Source organism: Canis lupus, chromosome 14 (assembly GCF_011100685.1).
Source record: "Canis lupus familiaris isolate Mischka breed German Shepherd chromosome 14, alternate assembly UU_Cfam_GSD_1.0, whole genome shotgun sequence".
NCBI classification, from domain to species: Eukaryota; Metazoa; Chordata; class Mammalia; order Carnivora; family Canidae; genus Canis; species Canis lupus.
In genome coordinates this window covers 1,368,575-1,392,613 of record NC_049235.1, presented here as the reverse complement: position 1 = coordinate 1,392,613, position 24,039 = coordinate 1,368,575, and the positions used below count along the sequence as shown (strand labels likewise).

The window sequence follows — 24,039 nt, the reverse complement described above, 5'->3', positions numbered from 1 at the left end:
GCATGAAACTTATTTTTTAAGTGCATCAGGGTTGTCTAGGTGGCTCAGTCAGTTAAGCAACTGCCTTCAGGTTTGGGTCATGATCCTGGGGTCCTGGGATCAAGCTGCTTCTCCCTCTCACTCTGATGCTCCCCTACTGTGATGTCTCTTTTTTTCTATCTCTATCAAATAAATATTTTTAAACATTTTTTTTTTATTTTTTTAATTTATTTATGATAGGCACACAGTGAGAGAGAGAGAGGCAGAGACACAGGCAGAGGGAGAAGCAGGCTCCATGCACCGGGAGCCCGATGTGGGATTCGATCCCGGGTCTCCAGGATCGCGCCCTGGGTCAAAGGCAGGCGCCAAACCGCTGCGCCACCCAGGGATCCCTATCAAATAAATATTTTAATTAAAAATTAAGTGAGGGATCCCTGGGTGGCGCAGCAGTTTAGTGCCTGCCTTTGGCCTGGGGCGTGATCCTGGAGACCCAGGATCGAATCCCACATCGGGCTCCCTGTGCATGGAGCCTGCTTCTCCCTCTGCCTATGTCTCTGCCTCTCTCTATTTCTCTCTCTGTGACTATCATAAATAAATAAAAAAAAAATAAAAAAATAATAATGTTCATAAAAATCCCCAAAGAGTTGATAATTAAATAAATATTTCAAGATAAACCCAAGGTGTAAGAAAAAATTAAGAACACAATAGAAAATACCTTGAATGTATCTCATTGTCAATGATAAAGCAAAAGGCAACATTTCTGTCCTGATTCTAAAGTAGAACTTCCTGGTGAAATTTTAACTTTAAATGCCTTCGTCAGAGTAACAGGCTGAAAATAAATTATGCATATTTCCACACAATATACCTGGAAGAGTATACTTTACCAAAAGTAACAGATAACAATTATGGGGATTAAAAACAGAAATCCAAAAGAAGTAGAAAACATACACAGCATAGCAGAACTCATGCCAAATAAGTGTTGGTTCTATTAATTAACAAAATATATAAGAACTTACTGAGAAAAAAAAGAAATAACAAATTACCAATTTTTTAAAAAAGATTCTATTTATTTATTCATGAGAGTCACAGAAAGAGACATACAGAGACACAGGCAGAGGGAGAAGCAGGCTCCATACAGGGAGCCTAATGTGGGACTGGATCCCAGGAATCCAGGATCATACCCTGGGCCAAAGAGAGTAACTAAACCACTGAGCCACCCAGGGATCCCACAGATCACCAATATTAAGAAAGAAAATAAAAATATCTGTATATATTCTACAGATTTTAAGCAATAAGTTATTAACTAATTGTAGTCCAATTACAAGCTAAATTTTACCATGCTAAAATCATGGCTAAAAAGAAGAGCACACTCTTATTTTGCACATCCATGTGGGAATCCATGGGACCAAAGGCACTTCTCCCTAGGGTCTCTCCAGCACTCAGGCCAAGGTTGAGGCTGAGTCTCAGTGGTAAGGTTGGTGTCTCAGTTGGGAAGACTCCTTCCTGACATGTTTTCATTTACTTAACTCAGGGTGAGTGGACACACATTTACAGTCGTTGGGGTAAAGGTGTCTTCTGGAGAATCTGCACATGTATGCCAAGATCTAGGTTATCTTGGAGCAGCTGTTGTATGGTTCTGGACAAAAGAATGACTGAAATCTTCTGCAAGTAAGGAACTTGGAAATGGAAACTTTAAGTTGTCACAAACAAGGAACATCAATAAAGGAGAGAAAGTCATTATCATAGAGATGAATGAGCCAATTCATCTAACGTTTGCACTAAAGTAATTGGTGTGTGTGTGTGTGTGTTTTAATTGGTATAACTTTGTCATAAATAAACCAAAAATCACAAAGTCTCAGCTTTATATTAACTGAACATAGTAACTTAAAAACCAGGTACTTGATGAATTCAGCATTCTTTTGAAAAGTGTGAACAAGGGTTCACTTTAATATTAAGTAGATATCATTGTGAGATTTTTAAATTCAATTTATTTAACATAAAGTATTATTAGTTTCAAGGGTAGAATTTACTGATTCCTCAGTTGCAGAGTTGAACATAGGGAAGTGAAGAAAAAGTAAGATAAAAACCGAGAGGGAGAAAAACCATAAGAGATTCTTAATTCTAGGAAGCAAACAGGGTTGCTGGACGGGAGGGGATGGGGAAATGGGTAATTTTGTGAGGAGCATTAAGGAGGGCATGTGATGTGATGAACACTGGGTGTTATATGCAACTGATGAATCACTAAAGTACCTGTTTTTTGTCCGGTTTGTTTTATTTTGTTTTTACAAAGCCACTGTATTCTGTCCTGTAATAAACTATGTCATCAGATACTCCCTGTCCTGAAGTGAAAAATTCCTGATATGGGGCATTTAAAGCACTATGTGGCTCCCAATATGGAGGATACAAATGTTTTAGGAATTCTTAAAATATTATTTTCTTGAAAATAAGAGTAAGCCCTTTGAGAATTGCTTCTAAAATGCCAGAGTATCCTGAAGTCTCTACCTGTGGTAAAATGTGTCCAACTGAGAACAGATGCAGATACTGTTTCCTGTAAATAACCTAGTCTTCCCCTCCATTCTCTAGGAGTTGATTAAAGTCCAAAGTCAAAACACACAGGTGGTGGTGTGCCCTGCCAGAGTCTCAGCCCACTTGAGCCTCATCACCCTGCTCCACCTGTCCTGGCCAGGAGCATACCCCCATGGCCCATGCTGAGGCCCTGGGAACCTGGAGGTAAGGCTGGCCTCTGGGTCTGGGAGCACAGGGAACCCCCTGACCTAGGATGGACAGTGTAGGGACACCCCTGGAGCCTGAGCCCACCAGGGCCACAGCTCCCACACCCCCAGCCTGGGCTCACAATGAGCATGAGCATGAAAACAGTTCCTGTTTTCTCTGAGTCTCCGGACTCTCAGCCAGAACCCTTAGGTTCCTTACATTCTCAGAGCACCAGAGGATCTTCTTCTGTCCTCCATGGGGAAAGAGGCACAGGCTGTGACCTCTGCCCTGTTCTGGGGGCTCAGCCTGGGGATGAAGGCAATACTTTATGAGTATTGCTGCAGTTGTAAGTGGGAATGATTCCTTGATTTCTCTTTCTGCTGCTTCATTAGTGGTGTAGAGGAACGCAAGAGCGTTTCATACTTTGATTTTGTTTCCTGCAACTTAGCTGAATTCATTTATCAGTTCTAGCATTTTTTGGTTGAGTCTTTTGATATTTATATAGAGAGCATAATTGTCATTTATAAATAGTGAAACTTTGACTTCTTCCCTGCCAAGTTGGATGTCTTTTATTTCTTTTTCTTGTCTGATTGCTGTGGCTAGAGCTTCTGGTAGTGTGTTAACAACAGTGGTGAGAATGGGCATCCCTCTTTTGTTACTGACTATAGAAAAAAAAGCTCTGTTTTTTTCCTAAGAGGAATATTAACTGTGGTTTTCTCACATATGACCTTCATTAAGTTGTGATGTGTTTCATTTAAGCCTACTTTGTTGAGAGTTTTTATAATAAATGGATATTGTACTTTGTGAAATGTTTTTTCTGAATCTTTTTTTTTTTTTTTTTCTGAATCTATTGAAAGGATCATATAATTCTTTTTCTTTCTTTTTCTTTCTTTTATTAATGTGGTATACCTCACTGATTAAATTGCAAATACCTTTGGGGTTCGGGAATAAATAACACTTGATTGTGGTGAATAATCCTTTCAATGCATTGTTGAATTTGATTTGCTAGTATTTTGTTGAGAACTGTACATCCATGTTCATCAGGGGTATTGGCCTGTAATTCTCTTTTTTAGTGAAGTCTGTCTAGGTTTGTGATCAAGGCAATGCCAGCCTCATAGAATGAGTTTGGAAGTTTTCCTTCCATTTTTATTTTTTGGACAGTTTGAGAATAGGTTTTAAATCTTCTTTAAATATTTGGTAGAATTCCCCTGTGAATTTTTCTGGCCCAGGACTTCTGTTTGTTGAGAAGTTTTTGATTTACTTTTTCATTATTTTTTTGTTACTGGTCCGTTCAAGTTTTCTATTTCTTCCTGTTTCAATTTTGGTAGTTTACGTTTTGAGGAATTTATCTATTTCTTCCAGGTTGCCCATATCACTTTTCATAATATTCTCTTATAATTGTTTGTATGTCTGTTGTATTGATTGTTACTTCTCTCTCATTTGAAATTTAATTGTGTCCTTACTCTTAGATAAGTCTAGCTAAGGATATATGAATTTTATTAATTTTTTTCAAAGGACCAGCTCCTCATTTCATTGATCTGTTCTTTCATTTGTTTTTAGTTTCCATGTCTTTCTTTTAGCTTTTGGCTTTATTTGTTTTTCTTTTTCTATATCTTTTAGATGTAAAATTAGATTGTTTATTTGACATTTTTCTTGCTTCATGCATTAGGCCTGTACTGCTATACACTTTCCTCTTCGGACCCCTTTCACTATATTGCAAAGGTTTCAAATCATTGTGTTTTAATTTTCGTTTGATTCCATGTATTTTAAAAAAATTTCTTCTTTCATTTTCTGTTTGACTCATTAATTCCTTAGTAGCATGTTTTTTAAATCATATGTATTTGTGATTTTTCCAAACTTTTTCTGGTGGTTGGCTTCAAGTTTAATAGTATTCTGGTTAGAAAATATGCCTGGTATGATTTCAATCTTTTTGTACTTGTCGGGGCTGGACTGTGACTCAGTTTGTGAGTCAGTTTGTGATCTGTTCTGGAGAATGTCTCATGTGGACTTAAAAATAATATGTATTCTGCTGCTATAGGATGGAATGTTCTGAATTTATCTGTTAAGTCTATCTGGTCCAGTGTGTCATTCAAAGCCATTGTGTCCTTGTTGATTTTCTGCTTGGATAATCTGTCCATTGCGTTGACTGGGTGTTAAAGTTCCCTCTTATTATTGTAGTATTATGAATGAGTTTCACTATGCATGTTATTAGTTATTTTATATATTTGAGTGCTCCTAAGTTAGGGGCATAAATATTTACAATTGTTAGGTTTTCTTGTTGGATAGTCCCCTTATTATGACATAGTGCCCTTCTTCATCTCTTGTTACAGTTTTTTGTTTGAAATATAGTTTTTCTGATTCAAGTATTGCTACTCTGTTTTGTTTTGTTTGTCAATTTGCATGATGAATGTTTCTCCATCCCCCTCAATTTCAACGTGCAACTATGTTTAGGTCTAAAATGAGTCTCTTATAGGTGGCATATGGATGAGTCTTTTGCTTTGTTTTGTTCATGTCTATCCTGACACCTTATGTCTTCTGATTAGAGTATTTGGTCCATTTACATTCAGAGTGATTATTGATAGATACGAATTTAGTGCCATTTTATTACTTGTCTGTTGTTTTATTGTTTCTGAATATTTTCCCTCTTCCTATCTGTTTTTATTTTTTTGTCACATTTTGTCTTTTCTTTCTATTGAAGGAATCCCCTTTAATATTTCTTGCAGGGCTGGTTTAGTTGTCACAAACTTTATTTTTTTATTTGTTTGGGAAACTCTTTATTTCTCTATTCTGAATGATAGCCTTGCTGGATAGAGTATTATTGGTTGCTGATTTTTCCCATTCTGCATGTTGAATATATCATGCCAGTCCCTTTTGGCTGGCCAAGTTTCTATGTAGAGGTCTGTAGCTAGCCTTCTCGGTCTTCCCTTGTACATTAGGCACTCCTTTTGTCTTGTTGATTTTAAGATATTTCTTGATAGCCATATATTACAAATTTAACTACAATATACCTTGGTGTTGGCCTGTTTTTGTTGATTTTGATGGAAGTTTTCTGTTCTCCCTGGGTCTCTTTTTTTTAAGGTTTTATTTATTTATTTATGAGAGACAGAGAGAGAGAGAGAGAGAGAGGCAGAGACACAGGCAGAGGGAGAAGCAGGTTCCATGCAGGAAGCCTGATGTGGGACTCAATCCTGGGACTTCAGGATCACACCCTGGGCCGAAGCCAGGCACTAAACCGCTGAGCCACCCAGGGATCCCCTCCCCCTGTATCTTGAAACCGCTTCTCCAGATATGAGAATCTTTCAGCTATTATTTCTTCAAATAAATTTTCTGCCCCTTTTTCTCTCTCTTCTTTTGTGACTCCTATGATGAGAATGTTATTATATGCGATGTGTCACTGAGTACTTAAGTCAATTCTCCTGTTCCATAATTCGTCTTTCTCTCTGTTGTTCAAGTTCATTGTTTTCCATTATTTTATCTTCTATATCACTTATTCCTTCCTCTGCTTCTTCCGTCCTTATGCTTATTGTATCCAGTCTGTTTTGAAACTCAGTTGTTTTTTTTTTCATTTCTGTTTTTTTTGTAATTCTTTTATCTCTGAAGTAACAGTGTCCCTATAGTCTCCCATTCTTGTACCCAGTGAGCATACATATGATTGTTGTTTTAAATTCTCCATCAGACATATTACTTATATTTATTTCTATTAAATCTATGCCTATGACCTTATCTTGTTTTTTCTTTTGGGATGAATTTCTCCACATTGGCATTTGACTAAGAGTCAATCTTCTCTGTATTAGAAAAATCTGTTATGTTTCTTGTTCCTGAGTGTAAAAGCTTTATGGAGAAGAGGTCATACAGTGTCCAGGATCTGATGCTTCAGGGTGTGTCTCTGATATGTGCTGTGAGCACTCTGCTATTTTTTGGCTGCTCTATCCTTCAGGGTCATCTTCTACAGAGGCTCTCCTTGCCTGCAGTGAGAAGTGTTTAGACCTTGGCTGGAGTATGCTGAGTTTTAACTAGGTTTGTTCTGGTTTGCTTATTAAATGAGAACTGATTTTACTCCCAGTAGAACTGAAGGCTTGTAAAATTCTCTGGTTGGGGAACATGGTGTGTGCAGGGTTTCTGCTGTTCTTCTAGGGAAGGGACACACTGGGATGGGACCCAGGCACACTTTCCCCCAGAAAAGCATTACCAGCAGAGCACAGGTTAAGGAGACTAGGTGTAATCAGGTTGCAATCCAGCATTGGTATAGTGCTGTTTACTGAAGTTGGTTTATGCAGAAGGCAGGGGAGGGAGATGCAGGAGTCAGCTCCTTTGTCCATGGAGAAGGGTCTCTGAGCTTGCTTGCTCTCAGGGAAGCACTCCAGAAAAGCAAGTAATCTCCTCCTGTGTGTCCCATGCATTCTTCAGATCTCCATTTTCATATTGTCTGTCTCTAGGCTGTTTGCCTGCCAGGAGCAGCACAACTTGGACTCTATCCCAGTCAAGCCAGTTGATCCTTAAAACTCCAAACTTTAGGGATGGTCTGTGGCAGGGCCCTGTGCTGATCATCTGTGGGAGGTTCTTGACACACTAGGACTGATGCATATTTATCTGTGAAGGGCAGTTGCACCAGAGTGCTTGACCTGGGACCTTCAGCAAGCAAGCTAGGCAGCTGGTATTAGGGTTAGCCTCACTCTGCAGGTGGTTCTACATCTATGCAGAGGGGGAGAGGAGGGAAATGGTGTTTCATGACTCCTTTGTCTCAGAGAGGCACCTCTCTGAATGCCACCTCTCAAAAATGTATTCCAAGAAGAGTGAACTATGCCTCCCCTGTGAGATGTAGGTACTTCTCAGGGCCCTCTGCCCCTGGGTTGCTTGCCTGTCTTCTCTCCATGAGCAGGGAAGTGCCCTCAGGGCTCTATGCCAGCTAAGTCCACTGGCCTTTAAAACTCCAGGCTTTAAGCCCTCTGTTTGCCAGAACTCACAAAAATCAGCCCCTCTCATTCTCTTAGCCAATGATTTTGGGGAAATGTCCTCCTTGTGCATTCCTCTGTGGACTCTACTCCTCCTTATCTCTGCCCACAGAAAAAGCTACCTCTCTTCCTCAGCACCTGCAATCCATTTTTTTCCCTAAACTACATCTCTACACTTCCTATGTTCTACAACGTGGCCTATTCTCCCCCTTTAGTTGTTGAATTTGTCCTTTAAGTCTTCAGGTTTATTTATGGAGTATTTGGAATTATTTGGTAGTCATCTAGTTGTGTTGGTGGGCTAAGGTGAGCCTAGGGTTCTCTTATTCCATTGTCATCCTATCTTCCTAAAAAACAAACTCTTAAAGACAGAGAACAAACTGGTAGTTACAAGAGGGAGATGGGTGGGGAGATTAGTGCAATAGATAAAGGGGAATAAGAATACATCTATCTTGATGAGCACTAAGAAATGTATAGAATTGTTGAATCATTATAATGTGCACCTGAAATCAATGTAACATTGTATGTTAATTATACTTCAATAAAAATCAATTAATAAAGTACTCAACATCATTAATCATCCAGGTAATCATATCAAAATCATAATGCTATATTTCATTATACATGTTAAGATGACTAAAATAAAAAACACAAGAAATAAGTATTGGCAAAGAAGAGGAGAAAAAGCAACCCTTGTGCTCACTTATGGGAAATAAATTGGGGAAACGACTGTGGATTTAGTATGGAAGTTACTCAAACATTCAAAATAGAAATATCATATGTCCCATTAATTCCACTACTGGTGGGGGATCCCTGGGTGGCTCAGTGGTTTAGCGCCTGCCTTTGGCCCAGGGCATGATCCTGGAGACCCAGGATCAAATCCCACATCAGGCTTCCCATGTGGAGCCTGCTTCTCCCTCTGCCTGTGTCTCTGCCTCTCTCTCTCTCTCTCTCTCTCTCTCTCTCTCTCTCTCTGTCTCTAATGAATAAATAAATAAAATCTAAAAAAAAGAGTCCTTTAATTCCACTACTGTGTATTTACCCAAAGAACATAAAACACTATTTCACAAATATTTAGACACCCCTGTGTTTATAGCAGCATTATTTATTATAGCTAAGATATACAAGGAACACAAGTATCCATTGATAGATAAATGATAAAGATGTGGTATACATAAAATAGAATATTATTTAGCCATAAAAAAGAATGAGATCAGGGCACCTGGGTGGCTCAGTTGGTTAAATGCCTGCCTTTAGCTAGGGTCATAATCCTGGGATTCTGGGCTCGAGTCCCATGTTGGGCTTCCTGCTCATCATAGTGGGGACAACTTCACTCCTCACTCCCTAAAGGATCTGAAGAGTTGTCTGGGGTTTTGGCTCTTTGACAGAGGTAGCCTGAGCCTGGACTAGTTCCTCATTCCCTGATTAGAGTAGAGGCCACTATCCCTGGATTTCCTTTGGAGGATCCCTCTTTGACTCAGCACTTCTCTGGGTGCAGGATTTGCACTGGGACCCAACCATCAGCCTGATGTCCTCCAGCCTGGACTGTTTCTGGGTGGATGAGACCCTGCTGTCCACTGGAACAAAGCCAACCTCCAAGGCGGTTAGTGAATGCTTTACTCCTCTTTCACTCAGGACTACCAACACAAAGACAGGCTTGCAAAGCAACATGCAGAGCTACTGGAACCAAGCTCCAGTGAGACAGTCTTGCAGAGTTACCTGCAGAGCCACTGGACCCCAGCTCCACAGAGAAACGCTTGCACAGCACCCTGCAGAACCGCTGAACTGGGGCTCCATGGAGACAGGCTTGTACAATGCCCTGCAGAGCCACTGGAACCCAGCTGTAGGCATTACAAATGTAGAATGCTACAGGCTATGGGATTTTTCAGGCAGGTCCTCAAATATGTCTTCTTTCAGTTTGTAAAAAAAAGGGGGGGGGAGGGCTTTTGTTTTCCACCTACACACTGGAAAGACCCTTAGGTTACTGAATACATGTTTCTGTCATGTCTGTCTGATTGTTCACGAGTACTGTTTGCATGCTTTCACTGAATTGGTTTTCTGGTTCTCCCTGGTTTTGGGATTTTCTGTGTCTCCCTTGAAAAGGTCAGGGAAGGCTGTAGACAAAGACAGGAACAGAAGCACTTTCTGCCACCACAATATTCCCTAAGTTGTTATAAAGCCAAGAAGGTTCACTTTCCAGTCTGAGCTCCCTCCAGCACTAATAGCAGACAGTCTTTGCACATTTGCTCTGACCCCTCTGACCTCCCTAGTCACTCCAGGTAGGCAGTGGCTACGTCTCCGCTCCTGCTGGCCCACCCTTAAGGCACCGGGGCTGGGGACGCATGGGTGGCTCAGTGGCTGTGCATCTGCCTTTGCTCAGGTTGTGATCCCAGGGCCTAGGATCGAGTCCCACATCGGGCTCCCTGCATGGCGCCTGCTTCTCCCTCTGCCTGTCTCTCTCTCTCTCTCTCTCTGGATCTCTAATGAATAGATGAATAGAATCTTTATTTTTTTTAAAAAAAAGTGTGGATGGTGCTCGCTGTGTGTGCTGCGCTTGCGCAAGCTCTCCAGCCCCCTCTCAGGTCCAGGAGCAGAGGAGCGGGCAGGCAGTGCGCCCGTGGGGGCGGGGGCGGGGGCGGCGCGGTGTGTGCTTTCTGGGGTGCGCATGCGCACTCTGGCATTCCGCGGAGGCGGGAAACCCTCGCCACGTGGAGGCTGCAACTTCATCTGTGCGCCTTTTGCTGTAGTTTCCTGCGGGCGCTGGCGGCGTTTGGATGAAATTATGTCGCTTTCTGAGGGGGCAGCTGTGGGGATGAGGACACAGTGTTGTGCGACGGCTATAGGTCACAATGGACGGAGTTTAAAGGCAGCCTGTGGGGCGGCGCAGAGGCGGGAGTTCCAGGGGGCACACAGGTGGGAGCGTGTTCGGGGTGTGGGGACGTTGAGGTGGCGGGGGCGGCCGCTCCAGCGCAGCTCTCGGAGGCCCACCCGGAGGCGAGGGGTCAGTCCATCCCCTCCACGGGGCAGGGGGCGGAGGTGGGGCTGCCTGGTTTGGTGTCAATGGTGTGACCCAGCCGAGATCATGACCTAGACCACGTGGGGGTGGGTGGGGGTGGTGAGCTTGGTGTTTGCCTGGGGGAGAGCTGCCAGGAGGAGGGAGCTGGAAGGGGGCGGGGCAGGACCTCCTGAGGAGTGGGCTTTGGGGTGGAAATCCCCAGGGAGGTGAGCGCAGGGAGGGCGCAGGGGGATGTTCCTGGGGGTGGGGTGGGGAAGGACTGGGAGGTGAGCACAGGAGGGGGTGGTAGGAAGGCCTGACAGGAAGGGACTCGCCCAGGACAGGGCAAGGCCACTGCTGTCCAAGTGGGCCTGACCCTGACCTTGACCCAGGAGGGCAGGACAATGTTCTAAGTGTGAATCCCAGCACAGTATGGTGTGGGTGTTACCCTGCTGGGGTGCCAGGGGTGCCAAGGCAGATAGTAAGCTGCCTCCTCCTGCCAGGTGTCTCCAAGAGATGGCCATGGACAGCAGCACACCCTCGCCCTATCATAGCAGCCACACCTGCCACATCCTGCACATGTTCAACAGGTCCTCGGGGAAGCTGCAGCGGCACCTGTGCAGGGGAGAGTACACCCTGCTGAAGGACATGCCCGTCTTTGAGAGTGATTTCATCCAGGTGAGCAGTGTGGGCTGCCCCCCCACCTTGATTCAGGGGTGTGTCCCCTCCCCCTCCCTGATTCATGTGTGTGCCCCTCTCCCCCCTTCCCTGATTCAGAGGTGTACCCCCCTCCCCTTTTCCCTGATTCAGGAATATACTCTCCTTCTCCCTGTTTCAGGGATGTATCCCCCCTCTGCCTTCACCCTGATTCACATGTGTGCCCCCTCCCTGATTCAGGGGTGTGTCCCCCCTCTCCCTTCACCCTGATTCACATTTGTGCCCCCTCCCCCTCCCTGATTGAAGGGTGTGCCCCCCTCCCCTCCTCCCTGATTCAGTAGTGTCCCCTCTCCTCCCTGTTTCAGCGGTGTATCTTCCTTCTCCCTTCTCCTTGATTCGCGTGTGCCCCCCCTTCTCCCTGGTTCACATGTGTGCCCCCTCCTCTCTTTTCCTTGATTCGCATGTGTAATACCCCCTTCTTTCATTCTTTTCTTTCCACATCTTACTGAGGATCCATTATATGCTGAGTGCCCAATTTCTTGCAAGAATGTAGTCTGTAAGTGTAATATTTTTTGAGGAAAAACATGATTATGATTTAATCTACATGGATGCACTTCCCTTCTTGCATTTCCCTTTCTCCCAAGTTACCACTGCCCCAAGTTGGTCATTATTCCCCTGCAGGTTTTGTCCCTTCATAAGTACTTGTTAAATGTTCTGTGACTCTTGGAGATGTAGTACAGTGTTCTTGTGTGGGACATGTGGACTTTTGACATCATGTCCTACTGCTTGTGTTATGTACAGGTTGCTTTTACTCACTCAATATGTTTTGTAGGAATGTGAAGGTCCGAGTATCTTGAAACCATATTTCTATGGTTCTCTTCAGTATCCAAAGCAATTTGGTGTCCATTTCCTGTGAGCCTCACAGCAACCTACTTATGTAGGCAGAATGAAGATCTCATCTTACTGAGGAGCAGACAATTCCAGAGAGGAAAATTACTTTCTCAGATCGTCATGTGGCAGAGGCCCAGGCTTTCTGGGCTTCAGTTCAGACAGTTCCTACTCTAGGGCTTTTGGGATGATGGTGTGGGTTGTACAAAGGGACAGCGGGACAGTATGAACCGAACTTTTGGTGTGAGCACCCAACACCTTGTAAGTGTGACAGAGAGAAGAGCAGGTGAGAGTTGACAAATGAGGATCAACTCGGGAGCTCCATGACTCTACATCTATTACTTGTTGTGCCCAAGATTGCGAATCCGAGAAACCACCAAGGAGCCGACACCAATGCAAACACACGAGGGTTTATTTACAAGCTCGAGCTTGGGTCCAAGTATACCCGACACAGTGGAGCTGGGACTTGGACCCCGAGGCTAAGAGGCGTAACAGCTTTATAGGGGCCAGTGGCCAATGGGATTGTAACATGCGCAGAAAGTTGCACAGTCATGTCAGTCCACACGCAGGTGGCCAATTGAATCACAATTTACCCTATAGTGACCATTTGAACTGGCCTGTCACTCTGGTCAGAATTGGCGCGCAGTTTTGGTGGGCACAAGGCGGGGTTACATTGTTATGAGCCAATTTCCGGGAAAGGTGTGCTCAGCTGCTTGACTAGGGTGGGGCAGTGCCTTAAGCAATAAGCAGGTCATGTAGGGGTCATACAGGAGGTGGTGGGTGCAGCACAAAATGGAGTTAGTCCTGTTCTGCTTGTCCAGGGGTAGGGGTAGGGGATTTTTGTGAAATTTCCTGGGTCCCACATTACTGATTCTCAACCTTGGAATGACCTGGAAAGTGGAGATAACACACATGCCCAGGACCCACTGCCAAAATTCTGGTGTAATGACCTCGCCAGTCTGGACAGCAGGACACCTCAGAGCTCCCAGTTGATTGAAATGTATAGGCAGGATTAAGAACCAGTAAACCCATACACATACAACACACAGATTATTACCCTCACTCAACTATTTGAGAGTTAGGTATAAGTGGCTAGTGTTATGTCCCTTTATTTTATTTATTTTATTTTATTTTATTTTATTTTATTTTATCCCTTTATCTTTATTTTTTTAAAGATTTATTTATTTATTTATTTATTTATTTATTTATTTATTTATGAGAGACACAGACTGAGAGAGAGGGGTAGAGACATAGGCAAAGCAAGAAGCACAGGGAGCCTGATGCAGGACTCAATCCCGGATCCAGGGATCAAGACCTGAGCCGAAGGCAGGCACTCAACTGCTGAGCCACCCAGGTGTCCCTGTCCCTTTATCTTTAAATTCTTCATGTGTCTTCTAAGAACTTGGACATTTGCTTATGTAACCATGACACGATTTCATGGAATTTAATGTTCACAGAATGCTGTCATGCAATATATAGTGTGTGTTTACATTTTCTCAATTGTCCCAATAATGTTCTTAAGAGCTCCATTTCCTAATCCAGGATCTTGTATTACCCTTGATTGTCACACCTCTTTAGTCATTTAGTCCAGAATAATCCCTTTGTATTTCATTATTTTTTGCATTTGTGTTCTTGCTGTAAAGACCATTGTTTTTATTTTTAATAAAATGTCCATTTTGCAAGAAATTCTACATTTGTTTACCCAAACACTTATGGAGAAGTATTGGGTTGTGCCCATCCTCTTGTCACCAAAATTGTGGTGATGAACAACTTTGTACATCCCACTGGGGCATGTGCACGTAAATATAGAATACATTTTCAGAGGCTGAATTGTTGGGTCTTAGGCTGTGCATGGGTTTATTATTTTAATAGTGATCACAGGCACTTCTGAGTACAAAAGCACAGGATCCCAGGCATATTAAGGAAAGGGAATTTGGCTCCTATGAGAAGTCAGCTTGGAGAGGGAGATTGAGTCAGTTCTGTTGGCACAGTACACAGCTTGAACTACTTCCCTTTGAATTTTTGCCACAACCAAGAACTGTGGTGACCACTGTATTTAGGAGTAGAGTGGATGACGGGAGATAGAAGAGGATGTAAGAAGTGCTGCTTCCCTCTTCCTTCCAACAACAGATCAACAGAAAAGGAGAAGTGATTGATATGCACAACAATGTGCAAATGGTGACAGTGGGCATCGCATATACCACCCCCAGCCTCACAATGCCGGATGTCATGCTTCTGGCACAACCAGCTGTGAGCTGTGCAGCCAATGCCAGAAATAGCCAAGATACTCAGATAAAGGACCTCAAGTCGACAAAGAGCTTGGAGCTGACCAGGTGAGTCCAAGAACTTTAGTCCCATCATACAGGATATATGCAGAAGGGACAAGACTGGCAAGCACGTGATTCACCACAACACAGAACCCAAAGTGTGAGAGCTCTGCAGTGCATGACCAGCAACTGTGGTGTGGATTCAGAGAAATTAAACACATGTATTGGGGCCCACCATGCTTTGTAGGGAAAGTGGCTCTTGATTATAGAAGAAGGGTTGTGAGAATAAGACTAGGAAGAAAGTCAGGGACACGTAGCAGGCCTTTCATGGCAGAGTGAGGGGTGGACTTCATAGGTGGTCAGGAACCTTGTGGTGTGGTATGAGGTACAGTGAGCTAAGTGCTGTTCTCTGAATTAAAGCTGCACCTGAGGAGGTGGATGTGAGAGCCGTGGTCAAGTGGAGAGGATTTTGCAGATCTTTAGGAGAGGAATAGATGCTGACTAGGCCAAAGTCAGCATCTATTCCCTCTTCCTTCCCTCCCTCTTCCTTCCCACTTATCTCAACCTAATCCTGCACTCTTTGCTCCCCAACAGGCTGCTTCCTTTGAAGTTTGTAAAGTTATCCATCTATAATCATGAAAAAAAACAGTTCCACTTGAAGCTTGCCACTGGCCGCTCTTTTTACCTACAACTGTACCTTCCTTCAGATGCAAAAGAAGACCTGTTTGCATGCTGGGAAGACTTAGTGTACCTGTTGAGACCACCACTGGAGGCTTACAGTGGTACCCAGGCCCAACCTGCTGGTGACATGATCTCCTTACCTGTGTTGGAGGCAGAGGATAGGAAAAGCCCAGCAGTAAGCCTTTGCATAGACTTGGGCATGGGGTCAGGGTGATTTAGAAGAGCAGCTAAGGCTCTTCCAGGCTGCTTTCTGAGGCTCACTAGGAGAAGGCATTACATTCAGATGAACTTTGGCCAAATATGGCACCCTGTAGAGACCCTGCCACACGGGAAAGGTCCCAAGTGCTTCTGAATATCCATGGTTCCTCAGATGTCAGCTCCTCTAACCTCATTGCCAGTGTTGTAATACCCTCAATATTATCCTCAGTGCCCAGCCTGCTCTGGAACAATCACTGCTCCAGCCTAGACAGTCTGATCTGTTGTGGGACACTTTCAAGTATGGGAAACCCCTTCCTTACCTGGAGCCAGGCACTACTTTCTCAGTGCATCTGTGGCATTGCTGCATGCTTTGTGCACAAGTGCACAATTTGTTACTAAATATGAGACTGTAAAATGTAATAGTTCTTGACCAGCAGTCTCTTTTAGGAACCTATTTTGCAGAATTGCTAAGACAAGCATATAAAATATAAGTGTGAGAATGCTCACTGAATGGCAATAATGCTTTTCCGGAACTGTCCACACAGAGAACTGGAGTGACCATTTTGAGGGTGCCATAGAGGGGACTCCTGCATCCACTGAACTTGATGACCTCAGAGTTTATCCTAATTATAAGCTCTTGGGTGGTTCAGCTTTAAGAAAGCAAGTGACAATCCCTTCTCCTCTCACTTCTCTCCTTCCCTGTTTCTCTTCTCGGGACAGGCCATGGAGCTCCGTGGACAAGGGGACCAAGATCAGGACAGCATCAAGAGCCTTCCCACAGTCACCAATGTGTCTGGGGTCACATCTCATGCTTATAGTGGTGGGGAAGGAATCAGGCAACTTGCTTCCCACACATACTCTGTCTGTAGGAACACCTTGTCTCTCCTAATCCCATCTGCAGGGTCCAGCCACAGGGCAGCAGTAGCTCCTCAGGGCAGTGTGAGTGTGGTTGCAGGAGGGGAGATAATCAGCAGACCTGTTAGGGAGACCACTGAAGGTCCAGAAGTGGGACCCTCCAACTCATCTTTCCAGAGTGAAGGCAATGTGAGCAAACAGGATGGGGACCACAGAGTCTCCCAAGTCCGGGATGAAGTCCTAAGGAAGAGCAAGGAAAAGGAGAGCACTCCTGCTAAAAGGCCTTCACATCCTGGTGGGATGGAGGAAGACGAATCATCACTGAAATCACATAGAACCACTCAGGGAGGTAAAACAGAGGACGAGAGCAACCTAAAGGGGCAAGGACATGGTTCCTCATTCCAGGAGTTAGTTAGCTTCAGCTTCATCCAAAAGGGGTCCAGGTGGGTGCCCAGATTTCCCTTTCTTCCTGCTTTCTATTGGCTTTAATTCACTCTTCCACTTTCAGATGCCCAGTCCTGAGGTATGCATGGTCAGTCAGGATGAGTGAGACACTGGATCTCTCCCCAAGGAGCTTGCAGTACAGTAGACGGGGTTGCACACTCCTTTTCTCATCCTCTTCATTTACTGCAGAGAATCCCAAATGCTAAATACTGGAAGGCACAGCTAGACAAGCAGTAAGATCAGGAGAGAAGTTGTGAGTTTCCTATAGTCTGGATGTTTGCTTCTCAGAACCATGAGCTCTCAGAGGACAGGGACCTGTAGACTGCCCTCAGGGAGGATGGGACAAGAATGGCACCAGTAGATGGCTCCTCAGGGAGGCCCGGAAGGGAGGACAGGGATGAGCATGAAGCTGGTAGATAGCCCCTTAGGCCAGACAAGAAGGTCATGGAGCCTGTAGATGACCCCTCAGAGAGGAAAGACGCACATGAAGCCAGTAAGAAGTCCCCTTAGGGAGGACAGAGGTGGGTATGGAGCTGGTAGATGGCCCCTCAGGGAGGACAGGGAAGGTCATGGAGCCAGTATGAAAGCCTTTTAGGGAGGAGAGTGATGAGCATGGAGCCAGTATGAAGGCCCCTCAGGGAGGACAGGGACTGGCGTGGAGTCTGTAAATGGCCCCTCAGGGGGGATGGAAGGGCTTGGAGCCTGTAGATGGTACTTCAGGGCAGACGGTCTGGTGTCAAGGTGGTATGAAGGCCCCTCCGGACAGGGATGTGTGTGGAGCCAATATAAATGCCCCTCAGGGAGGACAGGGACAAATGTGGAGTAGGTATGAATGCCCCTCAGAGTGGACAGTGACCGGTGTGGAGCAGATATGAAGGCCCCTCAGGGACGACAGGAATGGGCATGGAGCCAGTAGATGGCCCCTCAGGAAGGACAGGGATAGGCATGGAACCATTTTGAAGGCCCCTCAGGGAGGAGAGGGATGGACAAAGAGCAGGTATGATGACCACTTAGGGAGGACAAGGATGGCATGGAGCCAGTATGAAGACTCCTCAGGGAGGACAGGGACTAGCCTGCAGCCATTATGAAGGCCCCCCGGGAGGACAGGGACAGGCATGGAGCCAGGCATGGAAGCCCCTCAGGTAGGAAAAGGACGGGTGTGGAGCAGGTATGAAGACCCCTCAGGTAGGACAGGGACGGGCCAGGAGTCAGTAAATGGCCCCTCAGGGAGGACAGGAATTGGTGTGGAGCCAGTAGATGGCCCCTCAGGACAGGAATGTGCATGAAGCCAGTATGAAGGCCCCTCATGGAGGACAAGGATGGGCATGGAGCAGGTATGAAAGCCCCACAGGAGGATAGGGACGGTCATGGAGTCAGTATGAATCCCCACCGAGAGGACAGAGAGCAGCATGTAGCCAGTAGATGGCCCCTCAGGGAGGACAGGAAGGGGTGTGGAGCTGGTATAAAGGCTCCTCAGCACAGAGATGCTTGTGGAGACAGTATGAAGGCCCCTCAGGGAGGACAGGGATAGACCTGGAGCCAGTAGATGGTCCCTCAGGGAGGACATGGATGTGTGTGGAGTCAGTAGACAGCCCTTCAGGGATGACAGGGCCATATGTGGAGCTAACTAGAGGGCCCCTCAGGGAAGGAAACAGTCTTGTTTCTTACCCACCCTGTGCTGGCACTGTGTGCACACATCTCATTCTCACAACCATAAACAGTCAGAGGAAAGAAATGGGGGTTCAGAGTACATAAGTAACATGGACAAAGACACACATACTGATAAGTGGTATAGTAGGATTTCAATTTGTCTTCCTTGCACTGAACCTGTGCTCTTCCTCAGCACTTGAGAATTATTCTTATGGCTATTTTGAAAGGCAAAGATGAGTATTCTTAAACTCAGACGTGTGGAAAAGTTGCGAAAGGATAGTACAGTTTCTGTATATTCCTTCTGCAGCTACACCCATGTTCACACTGCATAAGTATAGTAAGTGGTCAGAACCAGAGGATTAATGATGCTGCAGAACAGTAACTCAGATAAACATTTGAATTACACTGGCATTTTGGGTCCAAGATCCCACACTGAATTTACTAATTATTTCTTTGTAAAGTCCTATTTTTTTTAATTAATTTATTTATTTATGTATTTTTTAAAGATTTGTTTATTTATTTATGATAGACATAGAGAAAGAAAGAGAGAGAGAAAAACAGGAGGAGGGAGAAGCAGGCTCCATGCTGGGAGCCTGACGCGGAACTTGATCCTGGGACTCCAGGATTGCGCCCTGGACCAAAGGCAGGCGCCAAACCTCTGAGCCACCCAGGGATCCCCTATTTATTTATTTTTTATTGGAATTCAATTTGCCAACATATAGCATAATACCCAATGCTCATCCTGTCAAGTGCCCCCACTCAGTGCCTGCCACCCAGTCACCCCCACCTCCCTTTCCACCACCCCTTGTTCGTTTCCCAGAGTTAGGAGTCTCTCATGTTCTGTCTCCCTCTCTGATATTTCGCACTCATTTTCTCTCTTTTCCCTTTATTCCCTTTCACTATTTTTTATATTCCCTAAATGAATGAGACCATATAATGTTTGTCCTTCTCCGATTGACTTACTTCACTCAGCATAATACCCTCCAGTTCCATCCACGTCAAAGCAAATGGTGGGTATTTGTCATTTCTAATGGCTGAGGAATATTCCATTGTATACATAAACCACATCTTCTTGATCCATTCATCTTTCGATGGACACCGAGGGTCCCTCCACAGTTTGGCTACTGTGGACATTGCTGCTATAAACATCAGGGTGCAGGTGTCCCGGCGTTTTGTAAAGTCCTATTTTCCTCTAATTGTTTGCCCCTCACTTTTAGCATTCATCAGAGGATTTTGTCTGCACCAGTTATTCTTGTGTTTTCTAATGCAGATTTTGTTTCCCTAGTTCCCTCTGCATATATATCAATTGGTATCCACTGTTAGGAAGAAGTATCCTTTATCCTTCATTTATGGTTTTTTCTTTAAGATTTTATTTATTCCTGAGACACACAGAGAGAAGCAGAGACACAGACAGAGAGAGAAGCAGGCTCCCCACTGGGAGCCTAATGCTGGACTGGATCACAGACCAGGATCAAGCCTTGAGCCAAAGGCAGATGCTCAACTGCTGAGCCACTCAGGCGTCCCTCATTTATGTTTTTATTCAATTATTTATGACATGGATATTTATTCTGAGTATAATCAGCTTTGCTTTTTTGTTGTTTGGTTGGATCGTTGGTTTGATTATTCTACCTAACGTCAGTGCAAACTCCTTTAGGTTGTTTCCTGTCTTCCAGCCACAATCCCTGTCTTGTCTTTTAGTACTTTCTAGCATTTCCAGGTTTTCCAAGCTCATATTTAGCCTAGACTTGTAATCAACTGCTTCTCCAGGGAGTCCTAGTGCTTTTTATTGGAAAATAGTGTTTGTTTAACAAAATCTTGTCACTATGCCATACTTGTTTTGACTATGGTTGCTCTCTTTTGTTTTGCAGGTTATCTCAGAAATTGAGGAAGAGCTTGTCTAGAACTTGGTCAGGTAATGTTCCATAATCCAGAGATTGGTTTCCTTGTCCTGAACACTCTTGTGCAGCTTTTCCTAGTCTCTGAGGCAACACACTTTAGCCATTCATGGAACTCAAGGACATCAACTAGAATTTATCTCAGATGTCATCACAGTTCACCCACCCATTTCAAACACAGGGAAACATAATTATCTTAAAGTGGGTCAATTTACTCATTTCTTGAAACAAATGAGTATCACATGGTCTGTAATAATAACTGGTATATATAAACAATTAGGCAGAGTGGTGAGTACATGCTAGGTTACAGGATATAGCTTACACAGTTTCAAAGGGTGGAGGCAGCTGGGTGAGGGTAGGAAGCTCATAGCTCAGGAGATGCAGGAGTAAGACATGCTTATGCAGTCACTGGACTTGCTCTACAGAGATGTGGGGGGCAAGGGAGTTATTTTACCACACTTGTGCTGAGAATGACCACTGCATAAGTGAGTGCAAGAAAACTAGAATCAGAGAAGTCAGTTAGGACTATGGCCATGCAGGGGAGAAATGATAAAAGGACTGAACATCAGGCATATAGAAGGGCCATGAGCATAGACCCCTTAGAACATGATAAACGATTAGGCAAGGGATAGAGGGATGATAGACAATATGACACAGGCTTTCTACTCAACAGGTGGATAGTAGTGCTGTTCATAGAGCTGGGAAGATACAAAAAGGTGAGAAAATATAATAATGAACTCAGTTTGGACAGATAAGACTTGGCCTTTGTATTTTAAGGTATTCTGGTTTGCTAGGACAAGATCTGATAATTCATTATTTTTTTCAAGATTATTTATTTGAGAGAGGGAGAGAGCAAGCGGGAGAGGGGAAGAGAGAGAATCCCAAGTCTACTCTCTGCTAACCACTGAGACCAGTGGAGTTCTCATCTCATGACCCTGAGATTACGATATAAACTGAAACCAGGCAGCCTGGGTGGCTCAGTGGTTTAGCACCGCCTTTGGCCCAGAGTGTGATCCTGGAGTCCCAGGATGGAGTCCCACGTCGAGCTCCCTGCATGGAGCCTGCTTCTTCCTCTGCCTATGTCTCTATCTTTCTCATGAATAAATAAAATCTTAAAAAATAAAAAAGTGACAGCTGAAACCAAGAGTTGGATGCTCAACCGACTAAGCCACCCAGGTACCCCTGATTTGTTATTTTTGTTACGTAAACATTGACTTTGAGCCAACTGTGTGTCAGATTCTTTGTTCTAGTCAGGGCAAGGTGAAGTGTGCAGTCTCATAAACAAAGCCCATAGGGAGCTCACAGACGAGCTGTATTAAGGGTATAAAAGTACAGCATGGAGCAGAATTTGAGCAATGCTTTCCCAGTACCACCTCCTAGAGGAAAAAAGGAAACATGTCCAAGAGATAGTCACTAGTCAAGTTTGGCTAAAGTACAATGTGCCTGTGAAAGAGACGATAAGATGGTTAAAATGCCGGGGGGAGGGGGGGGGCTCCAGATTGCCACATACTTCAAATACCATGCTTAGAAGTTTGTACTTAACTGAAGTTTTTTGTTGTGTTTTATTATTATAGTTTTTTATTTTGTTTTTTAAGGCAAGGAATGATATGATCAGTAGTAGGCTTTTGAATCAGAATCCATGACTCAGTTAAGTAAGAGTCAAAATTAAGAATCTCTTCCTTTCATTGTCAGTGGGATACCTTCAGTGTGTTTCATCTTGACTCATTTTCAGGATCTTCAAATTGAACCCTCCAGATGTTTTTTGTTGTTGTTGTTGTTGTTCAGATCTTCAGAGCTCTCCACAATGCAGACAAGATTATGAGTTTCTGAAATAAAAGTTTCAGTGAGAAACTTTTCAGTGAGCTCTTTACTAAGAAGAGCTTACCTACTTACTGTAGGTAAGGTAGAGGAAGTGTGGAGGAGAGTAGCATGGAGGCTGTCATGCAGGCAGCGGGTGCTGTGCAGAGGGTCTTGGCATCACTGGTACCATAACATCTGTGACCAAGGAGGCAGTAACCATGGAAGTCCATCATAAGAGGTACCAGGTCATGGAGAACAAGCTACTTCCAGATAGATTCCTTTTGGCATTGAATAAATAATACTTGCCTTTTGCAATAAAACACTATTGTCTTTTCTTCATTTACATGTTCCATAGTCTAATAATGACCTCAAAAGATTTTGCAACATCACCTAAGCTATAGCCCGAGATCCTAGTTTCCTGCCTAGCACAGCTCTACTCGTGCCTTTGCTCAACAGAACCAAGAGGAGTACTGCTCCTTGCCTTAAGCATTGTTGGCCTATGGTTCCTTGGGCTAACTGAAAGTCCCATACTATTGCGTAAGATAGTCTTCCCTCTAAAGGTTGCTTCATATAGATGTCACATCTGTTAGATTAAGGAAGAATGGGACTTGTGTTCTCTCAGGAGGATATCCATAGGTCAGGGAGGAGTACAGCCACATTTTTCAGTAATCAGAATATGAAAAACTAACATCTGGAGTTAGCAATTCCACATCTGAGTCAATACCCTGAGGAAATTCATGAATGTATTCCAGAAGATAACTATGGGAATTCTGAGGCAAAGTGCAAAAATTATCTCCCATGTTCATCAAATGAAGAATTGATAAATTACGGTATACATGTACTGTCGGATACTACACCACATTGGCAGCTACGCACATGGATGTGGATGAATCTCCCTCCTGGGAGAGCAAGTTAAAGAAGCAAGTTAAAAAATAGAATTTGATTAATAAAATGGTTTGAAAATGAGACCAAACAAGATGACTGCCTGTTAGGTACTTTCTTTTGAGAAAAGCTATCTCTCTGGTGGAAAAGAGATGTCACCTGGAAAATATACAAAAGAGAACCAACAATGTTAGAAATTGTCCTATTTCCTAAATAAGGTTTTGGGTATACAAGTATTTAATTTTTATACTTTAACATGTTTGAAAGCAGAATTATCCCTAAGTGATATGGTTGTCTTTGTCTTAGAAATAACCAATTTATTTTATTAACTTTACTTTTCATGTAGTTACAAGAGTAATGTGTGTCAATAATTAGCCTGAAGGGCAACTTTTATTTTTTAAGAGATTAGGTTTTTTAAATAAAGATTTTATTTATTTACTGGTGAGAAAGAGCACAGAAGGAGAAGCAAAAAGCAGACCCATGCTGAAAAGGGAGCCTGGTATAGGGCTCAATCCCAGGACCCTGGGGTGATGACCTAAGCTGAAGGCAGATGCTTAACCAACTGGGCTACCCAGGTGCCCTGGAGGGTAACTTTAATGAGTATGAAATATGAATATGCAGTGACAAGAAATCATTGTGTTATTTGGCAGCATTTTTTGTTTGTTATAATGCATAATATAATATCTTTTGAACTGTATCAATTCAGGTAAAATATTTGTTGCTGTAATCCATACATGTATCACACACACACACACACACACACACGCATACTTGTGTATATGACCTATTTTATGGTAAAAAAAATCTATTGTCTGTCTTCATGCATTCATCTGTGTACAGACACAGACACCTTTAATTTAGGACCACTTGACTGGGGAAAATGAGGGATTGTGGCAGAGACAACTAGTTGGCTACTCATTGGCCATTCTTGCTTTCCTTACTAATGGTGTTAATTTAATTGAGATCAAGGGCCTTCATAGCATTGGCTTCTTACTGCCTGAAGATAATTAGAGAAGGAAGCATGGTTTATTGGCATTATTGGTAAGTGTTCCACTTTGTTGAGATGAATCTCTTCATTTTTCATCATGTTCTGAAAATCTATTTTGATGAAATATATTAACTATGTGTATTTGAGATGTTAAGATTTTCCATTTTATCTGTCAGACAATCTGGCATTGTAATCTGGT

At 43.7% G+C, this 24,039-nt stretch overlaps 1 protein-coding gene across 5 annotated transcripts; it reads left to right on the top strand.

Annotated features, from left to right (window-relative positions):
- Positions 1 to 11,144: 11,144 nt before the first annotated feature.
- LOC607634 (protein FAM71C-like) lies at positions 11,145 to 22,267 on the top strand. Of its 5 annotated transcripts, XM_038556457.1 has the most exons (8): positions 11,145 to 11,313; positions 14,311 to 14,513; positions 15,042 to 15,303; positions 16,047 to 16,265; positions 16,359 to 16,624; positions 20,144 to 20,187; positions 20,844 to 20,886; positions 21,903 to 22,021. In XM_038556457.1, exons 1-7 carry the CDS (start codon positions 11,152 to 11,154, stop codon positions 20,849 to 20,851), a joined length of 1,164 nt encoding a protein of 387 aa, XP_038412385.1. In that variant the 5' UTR covers positions 11,145 to 11,151; the 3' UTR covers positions 20,852 to 20,886; positions 21,903 to 22,021. The 5 variants fall into 5 exon arrangements, with proteins under 5 accessions (XP_038412385.1, XP_038412384.1, XP_038412387.1 ...); XM_038556456.1 differs by having other exon boundaries at positions 16,047 to 16,624; positions 21,863 to 22,267; XM_038556459.1 differs by lacking the exon at positions 16,047 to 16,265.
- The last annotated feature ends 1,772 nt before the right edge of the window (positions 22,268 to 24,039 follow it).